Below are 13,191 nucleotides of genomic sequence, written 5' to 3'. Positions count from 1 at the left end.
TAACAACCATGTGACAGTATTACAGTAATTGTTTTATTATCTACAGAGCTTCTTTTGGACAATATTAATTCTTGAATAATAATGAATTGCATGTCATTACATTCAGTTTTATTGTATGAATGATTGTGTAGTATGTCGTAACATGCATACATGATGTTGTAGGTGGGCTGTAAGGCCAGCCTGGTGTTCTTCAACTACTTCATCATGGCGAACTTCTTCTGGCTGCTGGTAGAGGGTCTCTACTTGCACACATTGCTGCTCGTCATCCACCCCTACTCCACTTGCCTGTCCATCTACATGCTCATTGGCTGGGGTAGGCTGCATCAAAACAGGAGCGTTGCATTTTTTTGTTTTTGTTTTTTAGCCACACATATATAGCATCCATTTTTACCAAGTTTTCCACAAGCTAGACTTATTGTTGTTGTATTGTTATGAATTGTGCTTTCAAGAAACCCACTTTCAGACCAACACGTTACAGGGACAACCTCGCTGTGCAGTCCCTGGAGAACTACATACTTTTTAAGGGCTTTTTTTGCTGAAGTGATGTGAGCTGGCCCATGATCAGTATAGTGACACAATTTTTTACGTTTCTCTTAGGCCTCAGAATCTCAGAATTTCCTCCATAATAAAGAGGCTCTGTGTAAATCCTGGACTTCAGCGTTGGTCCATTTTAAATTTTCTGACATGTTGTTTACATGGCTAATGGCAGCTAACAGTTTCTTTAAAGGCAGTTTCCTGTGCTGAGTTTCCTCAATGTTTGACCAATCATCAACACACACTTATGTCACTCATGGTTCCCATGGACGGATTACTGAACTGGACAACTGGGCACAGGCCCAGGGGCTGTAGAGGTCAGGGGCCCTAGAGGAGAACCGTGAAGGGATTGTTAATAGCAACAAAATTCTGGAAAAAAAAAATGGATGCAAACAGCTACAAAGAGATACAAAGCCACTAAAAACAGAGTGACTAAAAGGAGGGTAAAAACAACCACAAACACTGCAACATATGGAAAACAACTAAAGACAGAGACGAAACATAAATACAGGTGTAAAATGACTATGAAGATACCAAGACAAGTCAAAGTGCACACAAAATGGCTAAAAAAGACACAAAACTACAGAGACAACATAACAACCATGAGCAGACACAAAAAGACTCAAAATCACATGGGCACTCCTACAAATGTAGGTGAGCTAGGTGCTCTGCCCTGGGGCCGATTTCTCAGGATGCATCCATTTCCTGTTGTACTTTAAGAAAACTTACCCCGAGGTAGGAGCTAAAAATTTCAAGGCCAAGCTTTTTGCATCATTTTAGCTCAAAGATTCTTGCAAAAAGACTTTCTTAAACAAACAGATTTAAAGACAGGCAGCGGGGCATGCTGGTGAAGTGGATCAGTGTGTTTATTGAAAGGTTGGGTTGCAGAAAGTCTCCTGGTGTCTGTGTTAGCTCAGTTTTGTTCTGTCTCGGCCGCTGCCATATGACACCTCCTTCCATTATCCATCACCACTGTACCAACACTTCCTCTCTAATGTGTCACCCTTTAGCCCCAGCTGTTTAATGAACACGTGTGTGTGTGTGTGTGTGTGGAGATGTCATATTTCCCACATGGCACCTCATGAGGATATTTTGCGTCTGGCAGACTGAAAATCTAAACAGACATTCCTGCCTCTCCTGTTCTCTATCTTTCTCAGGTATCCCCTTTGTTTTCATGGTGGCATGGATCATATGTCGGATATACCTGGAGGACACGAGGTGAGTCTGCGGCTCCAGATCAGACAACTGCAAATTATCTTTGAAAAACGTTGTTAAAAAAAACAAGAAGACTGTCACACTCTAGTGGCCTCTGCCAGTACTGGAGGAAGGATTAGAAAAGACACAGCAGAATTTAATAAAATAATGACATGACAAAAAATAGACAGAAATGACCAAACATCAGATAGATTTAACTAGTAAATTAATTAGTAATACTAGTAATTATTGTTCTTTTAACCCGTATGTACCTTCTTTTATGATTGTTTGACGTGTTGTAAAATTGTCTTATCTATGTTTGTGTTTACGTCTTTGTGCCCTTTATGCTGCCTCTTGTCCAGGTCGTCAGTGCAAATGAGAACTCAGTTGTTCTCTTGACCTACCTGGTTAAATAAAGGTTAAACGAATAAATAGTAGTAGTAATTAGTAATTTTGTGGATAATTTTACTTTGCATGCTTTTCCATGGATTAAGTCAATATTTTTGCCTCATGTTCTTCATAATTCAATCATAACCCTAAAAAAATTTAAAAATTAGTAACAAAAGATGTGGCAGCCCCTATATCTTCTTGCCAGAATCTGTTTGTGTTATACTTAATATGGTATTCAGTCTAATTAAACTCTGTCTCTCTAGCTTTCAACTGAGGAAATGTTGATGCAGTGTTCGGTTTTCATTTGATCTGAAATCTTGATTTTTTTATGTTTAAAAAGATACTAACCTTTGAAAAAGGATGCATTCACCTTTCAAGGTAACTTAATCCTAATCCGAACTCCAACCATAAACTGCTGCTTGTTTAACAGAGATATACAGTATATGAAGCATCTCTGAGTATGGACAGTACTTTGGCTACTGTGGTTACACCTAATCCTGCTCTGGATCTTTCCCCACCACGTGGGTGTCACAAAGCACTGCTGACCTGACAATCTATTGACAAGCAATATTAACAATCTCATTTAGCTTGTCCTTATTTATTATGGACAGTGAGAAATACCAAGAACCAGAGCAGAAAGCAAAAATGAACCATAATCCCAAACTGTCAAAGCTCTAAAAGTACATAGTACACAGTCTTTGCAATTCTCTCCAATAAATGACATTTGCAGGGCATCAGGTAAGTTTTGCATCAGATACTGATGAAAACATGTGACTTTGATATTTGTATAAGATGCAGATGGCTCCTGTCTGTCTGTGACTAAACTTAACTACTTAGTTTTATTTCCCTAAACATAAACAGGTCATTTTACCGCCTAAACTTAAACTCATAGTTTTTGTTGCTTAACCACAGTTTTGCAGCTGTATGTTCAATTGCAACTTTAATGCAGTCACCATTAATGTCCGAGCATCTTAGGGTATTATATGTGTCCAGGTTTTCAAGGCATCATGACCACCAGTGTGGCTGTTCATTGATAACACTGATGGTCATTGCAAGTAAGAGGCTTGACCTGTCCTGTCGTCACTGAGCATAAATAAGTCAATGTCAACATGTCAACAACATAGCCAGCATTTTGTCCATGCTGTAGTGGTGCCTGCCTACTTTAAGACTTATGGTGTATTTGTCTCCAAAAAGACATTTGGGCTCTTTTTAGCAACTGGTTAGTTTTCTCATGAATTTAGTCTGTTTGGATTTTAAAAATACTGAAAACCTCACACATGTGTTTTTTATTTTCACAGTTGCTGGGAGATGAATGAAAACCCTGTCCCCGACAGACTGATCAACTGGCCTATCATGGTGTCTGTCATTGTAAGTTTTTCACTCTGAAGCTTAGAGTGCTGACTAGTCAGAACTACATGCACCGCCAGTGTTTTCACTGTTGTTTTAGTTTTTAAGTCGAGACCTTTCACTACTCATTCGAATCCTTACAGTAGATTTCTCTTCCTGCAAATAACACCTGGGAACATTTTTACTCTTTTAGTTTGATGTCCCGGTTCTTTCCCCACTACCCAAATCATTTATAAACAGTTGAATAGCTACTCAGGCACTGACAAAACATTTAAAAACAGTGAATGCTCAGTCATTTAGTGATTTGTTTTAAGACAAAGAATAATCAAAACAAAACCAAATAACAAGTTTTGTCCTGGACTTTAGTTTTGCTGCTTTGATTATTATATTTTCACTGCAGTACTGTTTAATTTGTTAAGCATCAGGTTGGCTCTATGTTTCCATGTTTCCATGCTGGGTTTGTCTATAGTTGTCCAACAGGCTGACACTTTGTAAGGTTTTAATGCACATGAATGTGTTTGTGTATAATTAATAATAATAATAAGACATCTAATTTGTGTAGTGCTTTCCAGGACGCTCAAAGATGATTAACAGTGCAACTAAAGAAGAACAAGTACTTTGCTTTCTGCGACTTAAGAACTTGAAACACTTCTTTTAACAAATTTTAACTGGGAGGGACTGATACTGTCTTTTTAATGACACACCTGTGTCAGTTTGAAACCCTCCATACCTGACGAAGAACCAATTATTGTGTCGGAAATCTATGTTTTTCTTAGCACAGAACTTAAAAGAAGGCAGACTGTCTCACTCTGTATCACCGTAGATTATAGATTATAACATTAATGTGCAGATTTGAGTCTAAAAAACACTAAGAGGACATGTTTTGTTTTTCTGCTGAGGTGACGTCACAGATTATGTCTGTGTCTCTCTGCTTTGTGTTTCTTTACAAGATCAACTTCATTCTTTTCATCAGCATCATTCGTATTCTGGTGCAGAAGCTGCGCTGCACTGATGTTGGAGGAAATGATCAGTCACAATACAGGTAAACTGCGTAACAGGAATCATGTTTGCATATCATATTTAAGCCTTCATTGATTTTATTCTTAACATTTTATGGGTGTTTTAAGTGATCTAGTGTCAAATTGATGTAGGACTGTATGTAATGAGTATGTAGCATTGTCTGTGGCTTTTGTGTGTGTGTTTTCCAGGCGTCTAGCTAAGTCTACCCTCCTGTTGATCCCTCTGTTCGGGGTGAACTATGTGGTGTTTGTCTACTTGATGGAGCCAGACAATAAAAACATGAAGAAAGTCAAAATCTTCTTCGACCTTGGTCTTGGATCTTTCCAGGTATTATTATGGGACTGTTTCAGACAGTAACCACATCATAGATGCTGTGGTCTGTTAAATCATTAATTAACTATCTGAACAAGAACAAGTTGAAATGAGAATGTATATGACAGCAATTTACTATTACAATGCTAATTCCTAAGCTTCATAATATACACTGATCAGACATAACATCATGACCACCTGCCTAACACTGTGTACACAGGACTTGATGCAACAGTTAGTTGTCGCTCTGCAGCTCACTGTGCATCTTCTAATCTGTTTGCTTCCATAGTTGCATACATGCATTTGTCTGCTATTCAGTGAAAAGCGTATGTAAAAGGAGTAAAATCTGTGGCCATGAGAAAGAGTTAGAGATAATTTGTTTTAACTTTAGTTATGTTGTCTGTTATGGTCCAGATTTGGACTTCCTGCCCTGGACCTTTATTTTGAATCTGTTTCCTGGAGTCGCCTGGGCTAACCCCAAGTAGTTTAAGGTTCACTTGTGTTGATCAGTTTTACCTGTGCCTGCTCTGCCCCTTTGTCTCTCTCTCGGTGTGTATTCATACCACCCTGTCCCTTTGTTCCCTGCCGGATTGTCCTGTATATCATCCTGCATGTATTGTTGTCTGTCAGCCTGGATGTACTCCTGTGTGGCTGCCTGCCTCCTGTGTGGCTGCCTGCCTCCTGTGTGGCTGCCTGCCTCCTGTGTGGCTGCCTGCCTCCTGTCCTTTATGTTAGTTCTTCAAAAAAGTCTCTGTTCTGCAACCTTGGGTCCAGGCTAATATCAGTGCAACAGTATCACCACTATAGCTGCTGAATATTGTTCTTCCTAGAGACCAATGCACAGTATTTCTTATTTTCAAACATTTTAACAAAGATCCAAATCAAACAAATTCTTTTATCAAAGGATTAATGAAATTTAAAAGCTCAATCTACAGCTGGTCAGCCTCGTCATTAGTGAGTCCTGGATGACCATGATCCTGTCACCAGTACTGTTTGTCCTTCCTGGGACAACTTTTGGTCGGCACTAACCGCTGCAGACCAGGAACACCCAACAAGACCTGCAGTTTGGGAGATGCTGTGACCCAGTCATCCAGCCATCATAGTACGGACCTTGTCAAAGTTACTCAGATCCTTACACTTGTCTGTTTTTCCTGCTTTTAACACATCAGGTGCCATTATACCTTGATAATCAGTTATTCACTTTACCTGTCAGTGGTCATAATGTTATGTCTGATCAGTGTATCTCCACCTTTGTGAAGCCTGATTAAAAGTATTTTTTCTATGTCTACTGTTTTGGTGTTCTTCAGTAAACGCTAATTTATTGTTACTTTATTTTGACCTTGACATGATCCTCATCCCTTACAGCTGTGAGGTGTATCTTGGTAAAGCAGATGTCTACAGTATGGTCTTAAAAGAGTACATTTATTTTGTTTTTAATCTTTGACCAAATGTCTTAATGTTAATTGTGTACTTTATTCGCGTCGTGAAACATAAGACATTTTGTGTATGTGTGTTTAGGGTCTTATTGTGGCTGTACTCTACTGTTTCCTCAATAGCGAGGTAAAGTCCCCAAACACAGGTTTCTACACATATTTTGGGTAATTCTGTGAATTCAATTCCGTTTCACAATCACACAATCTTTTTTGTTCTGTGTAAAAACAGGTTCAGAGTGAGCTGAGGAGAACATGGAGGAGTTTGTCTCTCAAGCGTTACGTTGGACGGGACTGCAAACTCCATGCTATATCAGTGAGCCGAAACGGCACTGAAAACTCTCAGTTTCCGAGGAACTCCCGGGCTCAGTCCATCTTGCAGACTGAGACCACTGTGCTCTGAGCAGGAACAGAGGCTGTCTGCTTTTTAAAAACTCCCATAAGTGGTTCTCATATTCAGAGCAACTCAGAATGCAGAAGGTTTTACTCAAGGACATATAGACATATTGTTTGCCAGGGACCAAGCCTGTGCCAAGGTTAAGGCCTTTCTATAATATCCTGAAATATTTTTGGATGCTACTATAAATTGTGGCACTTATAACTTGCTATTAACTTTCATAACAAAGTGTCTTTTCATGCCAACCAAAATTGTATACACATAGAATTGTGAGCATTTAACACAGAGATTAAAAACATCCTATTATGTTGTTTAATCATGTTTATCACAAAAGATTTACAACCTGTGGTGGAATATTATTGGTTTCCACAATCATACATTTATTGTTATTATTTTTAATTACACTGGACCAAAGGAAACAGACTAGGAAGACCTAATACCACATTCATGTCTTGTTGGATTTTCCTTAAATATAAACTCCAGACTGAAAAGTTTCATGGCCACTAAAATACTGAAATATGGCCTTTTTGGCTTGTGACCTGTTAAATGGCACATGCCTGAATGGAAAATTTTCCTACTGGCCCATGAGTGTCAGGGGTGGTTTAGGATTATCACCATAGCCTCCTAAAGGGTTAAAATCATCATTCACACTGGAATTGAATTCCTCTCTCCAGTGTCCAAGAGTCTAATGATTTATGACCCACCCATCCACCCCAGTGTCCTCCCAATGTGAACTTTCTCTTTCTATAGTGGTTTTTCATCAACAGCACCACAATGATTGTTTTGGACTGCAGTGCATTTTGTTTGGCCTGTGTTTCATGTTTGTAACTGTATTTCCAGTGGTGTGGGAATTGTCGCTCAATAGGGACATGTCATTTTTCTGACTAATGTGGTTCGCTATTTGTTGCTGTTATACAGAAGGCTTCTCAAAGCACTCAGGCTGGATTCCTATCCTGTGTACTCACATCCCACAGTGTCACATACTGACTGTACTTTACAAAATGCCAGTATTTGGTGAAATGCTGAAGGTGTGTCAGTATTTGATGCTGTGGGAATGACTTTTCATTCCTGACAGTCTGAAATGTGAGCTGATAAATGTACCAGGTTTTGCACCTCCTGTCTCATTTATGTTCACACACTTGTCTAATGCAGTTCACTTGGAAAGACACTGGGGTGTCAGGTGACCTGAAGATGTAACGTGACAAACCTCAATAGACCACATCACCTTATTCCCTCCACTCCTCATGTCATAATTATTATGCCCACTAGGGGTCACCTCATTACCACATCTGTGTGGTGGGAGGTGCAGAAGGCTCGTCAACAACAGTATATTTAAAAATTTACTGATATAAACCTTTAAAATTCACAAGACGTTTATAAGAAAAGTTTTTGAGAGATCTCTAATTTATCTTGTGAACTAATGTTTTCCTGTGCTGTTATTGACAGATTCAGGCTTTGATTGATCTGCAAAACGCCAAAATGTGTTTAAATGGTTGTGTGTATATTGTGTATCTGTGAATTTCAGCTTCTTGGATTTCAGTATTTCCTTTCAGGTTGTTTTTTTCTTTAGAGTGGAAAAGCATCTGAATCTATTTTGCCATAAAGGGACATAAATATTGTTAATCACATTCACCACTCCAATTTAGTACAGCCTGTAAATGAAGTAACTCACTGAACAGGAGACCCCTTCACTGAGGGTCCTTCATCTTATCAAGATCCTCCCTGAAATGGAAAGTGATGATATGTGTGATTAATTGTAGGAAGAATATCAGCAAACACATATAAACTACCAGTCAAATGTTTGGACACAAAGTCTTTGGAAACACTTAGGAAAGTGTGTCCAAACTTTTGACTGGCCAGTATTGCATATTCTGCAATCTGAATGTGCAGGGTTAATTTTCTACATACAGACAAAAAATGTACAGTACTGGTAAAGGTTTGGGGTCATCCTCATTTTATCCACCTCCATTTTTTTTCAGTTTGTTTCAGTGTTTCAGTCAGTTAACATTTAAGCAGTTCAAGTCGAGTGATTAATCCATCCATCATCTGTACCCCCTTAGTCCTTAACCAGGGTCCCAGGGATCAGCTGGAGCCTATCCCAGCTCTCTTTGGGTGAAAGGCAGGGGTCCACCCTGGACAGGTCCCCAGTCCATCACAGGGCCACATAGAGACAAACAACCTCACACACTCACACTCACTCCTATGGGCAATTTAGAGTCACCAATCAACCTGACATGCATGTTTTTGGACTGTGGGAGGAAACCAGAGGACCTGGAGAAAACCCACACAAGCACAGGGAGAACATGCAGACTCCACACAGAAAGGCCCCTGATGGGTCTAGTGATTAATCTTAATGATAAAATATCAAAGTGATAAACTTTCACAATTAAAAAAATATAATCAGAGATGAAGTAACATGTTTTTTGCAGCATCAGCAGTAGAAGTACATGAAGCCTTGAAAATAGATGGAAATAGTTCCTACAGGTGTCTCAACTTTTGTTGAATCTTTCCTACTAACAGTCTCCTGACTCTCCAGGTGAAGAGTGAAAGCAAAGAAACCTACAAGTGCAACACATTTGTGGGAACTTCTGCAACAGAGCTATCTATCCCAATTATATTTGGTTTCAGATGGAGAGACAATGACACAGTGTGTTAGGCTGCTGGACGACTCCAACATTTAGATTACATTTATCTAAAGATTACATGATTTTTATGATTATCTAAATCTCCAAATATTGTTTGCATTAGATCATTTCAGAAACACAGAGACATTGCTGTTAACTACATACATTTTTTACAACTGAAAAAATGAAATGACCCCAAACATTTGACAGGTAGTGAACAGTGCTTATAAAATGTTTGTTTTGTATTTTATTTCATTTGTACCTTTACATTGTTGAGGGTAATATTGTTGTATTGTACATGAAGTCAGGGGAGACTGTGCCTCAATGTCATTTATAAGCTTTTTACCAACCAATGACTTCAAACATCTTTATATATAAAAGCTTTTATGATACAGAATGAGTCATGTTTGTTTTCTTCACTGAAACCATATATGGCCTTAATACAAGCACCCGGTTTGACTGTTGTCTTACTATTGAATATCAGTCAATCAATCAATACTTGTAACACATAGTGGGGGTGGGGACTTTTGGTGATCAGCCAACAGCAAATGTCAACTGCAGTAATTGGGTGTCAACCAGTAGAGGGCAGTCCTTATAGCATATTTGCATAACAAACTATGTAGAATTTAAACACAGCAAAATGTCACGATTTGGACATGAATCAATCAAAAACACTGTAACACTAAACCCTGAATACCCTAAAAATGTTTTATTGATTTACAACCCAACAGGTGACTCAAAGTAAGTGGGCGAGGAGAAGGGAGTGTAGCGCCAAAACAAATGAAAAGAACAAACCCAAATTAGGCCTGGCTAATCTGTACTATAAGTCAAGCAAAAAGGTCAAACAAAAAGGCTAATCGTCTTCTCTACGAAAAGGTTTCCAAAAATTCACAATCTGACACCAACTGCTAAACCTAGTGAGTCTCGACAATGAGACTCTTTATGTGCGGACAAAGTGTAATACCTCAACTCAGTTCCCCACACTTACCAGCACTATGAAGCGTTGAGTCACCCAACAACATTACCACCTGCATGGTACACATCTCACAGAGCCTCTACAGTAATGCGTCATACAAGACATTGACTTCTAGAGAGGATGCTCACTGCTGATTGGGCCAATGGGAAAGGGGTTCCTGTAGATGAACTGCACCTCCAAATCCAATACCAACAGCGTAATGCCGTGGTCTTGGCAAGCTGTAGTCACAAGTGCAAACAAAAACAAAAGGGGAAGGAAAAAGGCACATGGCGTACTGCTGGCACATAAAAGTCACAATGAGGTTCCACGCATCAGAACACAGGCTCTTCGGGAGTCAGGCAAAATCACAAGGGCAGATTTTTGATTATTTTTTAGACCCTGAACTAGCTAAACACCTGAGATTGACACAGAAAGGTGAAAATTTGACACCTGAACTTTCTAGGTGAGTAGCAGTGGTGTCTATCCTCCAGGGCCTCTAGCCACACATCTATCACATGCCGTCAGAGGACGAAAGGTCCATAATACTTTGAAAATCATTCAATGAAAATACTAATAAAAAAATCACTTGTTCTGAATGTCTGAATCTTATTGTAAAGTTTTTTAGTAGCTAGTGTATATATTTTTAATGTTAAAGTTTGGATTACCATTCTGTGGTAATGTGCTCACCCATCCCCTGACCCTGCTGAAAATAAACCTGAAAACAATTAAATTTATAAAGAGTGAGTGCCTTCCTTAATTTTAAGAGAATTTACCTCCGAGGTTTAGCTTTGACAAAGGAAATCAAGCAGCATCATATTCAAAGTATTTAATTATTCAGAAAAACAAAAAAAGCATCCTTTAAAAATATACATTTATTGCTGGATGATACATTACATGCACAGGTGCAAGTTACAGGAATTAGTACAGCAAAAAAAATAAATTACGTATACTTGTAGCCAAACCCATACATGTTTGTGTATGTGTAGGCTATAGCAGGTTTTCTACAACAGCAGCAGGAAAAGGTTCTGGTCAGGGATGCTTCGTATTTGTGACTGGAAAGCAGAGAGAAGGAGACAGATCAGTGCTTCTGTGCCACAACTTCATAGTGTTCTTCTCTTAGAGCTATGACTGATTCAAACAAATGAGAATAACCTGTTTTAATTACCATAATCTGAATGTAACCTGTGTAGCTAATGTGTGTGTTACTGACATGGATCCGTTGCCTCCAAAAGCATACGTCAGTGTCAAGCTGACAGATGACTGTGAGGCAGTATGATTCTCAGACGGCAGGCAGCCTCACCACTGATGTCATTGCATACTTTTCACACTTTGCATTAACCTTTAACGCAAAGTCTTGTCCCCTATTCTGGGACAAGGCTGTATCCTGCCATTTTGACTCAGAGTGTGTGTCTCTTCAAAGCATCTGATAGTGTTGCAAAGCACAGCCTGTTGTGCTTACAGGGTAAATTTTAAATTTTTAGTCATTATAGATGTGTGTATGTACTTTAGCTTCACTGATGGTATTTACTTATTTCCCCATGTTCCAATGATAAATTGAATATGTAAATAAAAGTGAGGCTGTGCGTGTTGCTTCCTGGATAACTTACATTTCTGTACCCATCCAGCATTGGGATCAACACAAACCTTTTCCCTTTTATCTTTTGTGCGAAAACTGAAAAAAAAATAAGAAAAGAATTAATAAATAAAATGGTTGGAAGTGATGGGTCTGTGTGCTTGGATATGTATCAGTAAGAAACAAAGTGGAAACTTACATTAAAGCGGACACACAATCCCTGTTGGCAGCTTGGTGAGTATATGTGTCCATTACATATTCACTGATGTCAATGGAGGAGACTCTGGTGCAGCAAAGAGGGATTGCACCCCTGGTGGGGAACCGACCTGAAAGAGATATACACAAGTTACTTGCTAAAGAGAGAACATTTAAAAATGTACTAGTTTGTAATTAAATTATGTCTAATTTTACATTTCAACTGTAACCAGCATGCAACTGCAAACTCCAACAATAATTTTATTAAATACAGAAAAAATGTGTTAATTTATTGACATCTTTAATTTATGATTACGTAACATCAGTTACTATTCTCTACACAGATTATTACCACTGCCTTTCAAAATAATGCATATATATGCATATAAGAGATGAGATGACAGAGGGATGACATAAACGTTATTAAATTCTCACATATTTATTTATTTATTTATTCATCCGATAAACAGGTGTGATACAAATAAGATTGCTAAACAATCGTATAGCAGGATGCATTTGAAGTAAACTTGATAACTAAAGTGAAACTATTTTATTATTGGTTTGACTGAAGAAACAAACCAGTGGCTCATAATGCGAAGCAGTAATGAGTTGGTACTTACGGCTGGCTGTGGAGAACTGGAAGCACACATATAGCGAGAGCAAAAGAAGACCAGTGGACAGGATTCTCTTGGACATTTTCTTTGCTTGGCTGAACTGCTGACAGACTGGTCTACTTGCTAACCGATCAGGCTACGACTACAGAAGCTGACAAGGGGCTGGATGTATTTATTGATGCTGAAGATCATCGTTTGGTGGGTTTTATTGTGGGTAGTACTGATGGCATGTTTCTTGTGTTCTGTCTCAGTGTGTGTGGTCGTGGTACTATCACACCTCCGCCCCTCAACAGGAAAACTTTTCGCTGTCCATGCAACTTCAACCACCAACATCTCCGGTACATCATTCTGAGAAACGCAAAGTGTGAAAAGGATGAGCAGTGTGATGGTTGACAGTACTTGTTGTGCGCCGTTATCCATAATATAGTTAGATACCAGTCTATTTTTTCCCAATGTCTTTGGGTGCTGGTTTTTCCTGAGTAGTCAGTACCAAGAAACAAAAAACACACAAAGGCTGTAATTACTAGAATTTTTTTTTTTTATGTTTCTCATCTTGCTTGATTGTCCTGTACTCATGTTTGTTTATGATGTCAACCCTCTAAACAT

General features: G+C 38.8%; 2 protein-coding genes across 2 annotated transcripts in view; one reads left to right on the top strand and one right to left on the bottom strand.

Annotated features, from left to right (window-relative positions):
* Positions 1-8,774, top strand: part of LOC113121338 (vasoactive intestinal polypeptide receptor 2-like) — a 28,966-nt gene extending 20,192 nt beyond the window's left edge. Inside the window, exons 7-13 of the mRNA XM_026291703.1 lie at positions 163-313; positions 1,692-1,752; positions 3,417-3,486; positions 4,416-4,507; positions 4,674-4,812; positions 6,316-6,357; positions 6,460-8,774. Of these exons, the coding sequence (XP_026147488.1) occupies positions 163-313; positions 1,692-1,752; positions 3,417-3,486; positions 4,416-4,507; positions 4,674-4,812; positions 6,316-6,357; positions 6,460-6,630 (726 nt within the window). The 3' untranslated portion in view covers positions 6,631-8,774. The remainder of the gene's footprint in view (positions 1-162; positions 314-1,691; positions 1,753-3,416; positions 3,487-4,415; positions 4,508-4,673; positions 4,813-6,315; positions 6,358-6,459) is intronic.
* Positions 8,775-11,056: 2,282 nt separating this feature from the next.
* Positions 11,057-12,807, bottom strand: LOC113121741 (C-C motif chemokine 20-like). Its single transcript, XM_026292476.1, has 4 exons — positions 12,592-12,807; positions 11,976-12,102; positions 11,811-11,875; positions 11,057-11,255 (listed from the first exon to the last, which is right to left on the bottom strand). Exons 1-4 carry the CDS (start codon positions 12,665-12,667, stop codon positions 11,233-11,235), a joined length of 291 nt encoding a protein of 96 aa, XP_026148261.1. The 5' UTR covers positions 12,668-12,807; the 3' UTR covers positions 11,057-11,232.
* Positions 12,808-13,191: the final 384 nt, after the last annotated feature.

The sequence above is a fragment of the Mastacembelus armatus genome, chromosome 20 (assembly GCF_900324485.2).
Source record: "Mastacembelus armatus chromosome 20, fMasArm1.2, whole genome shotgun sequence".
Lineage (NCBI taxonomy): Eukaryota > Metazoa > Chordata > Actinopteri > Synbranchiformes > Mastacembelidae > Mastacembelus > Mastacembelus armatus.
The sequence above is the reverse complement of the archived record's forward strand: the minus strand, read 5'-3'. Positions and strand labels throughout refer to the sequence as shown.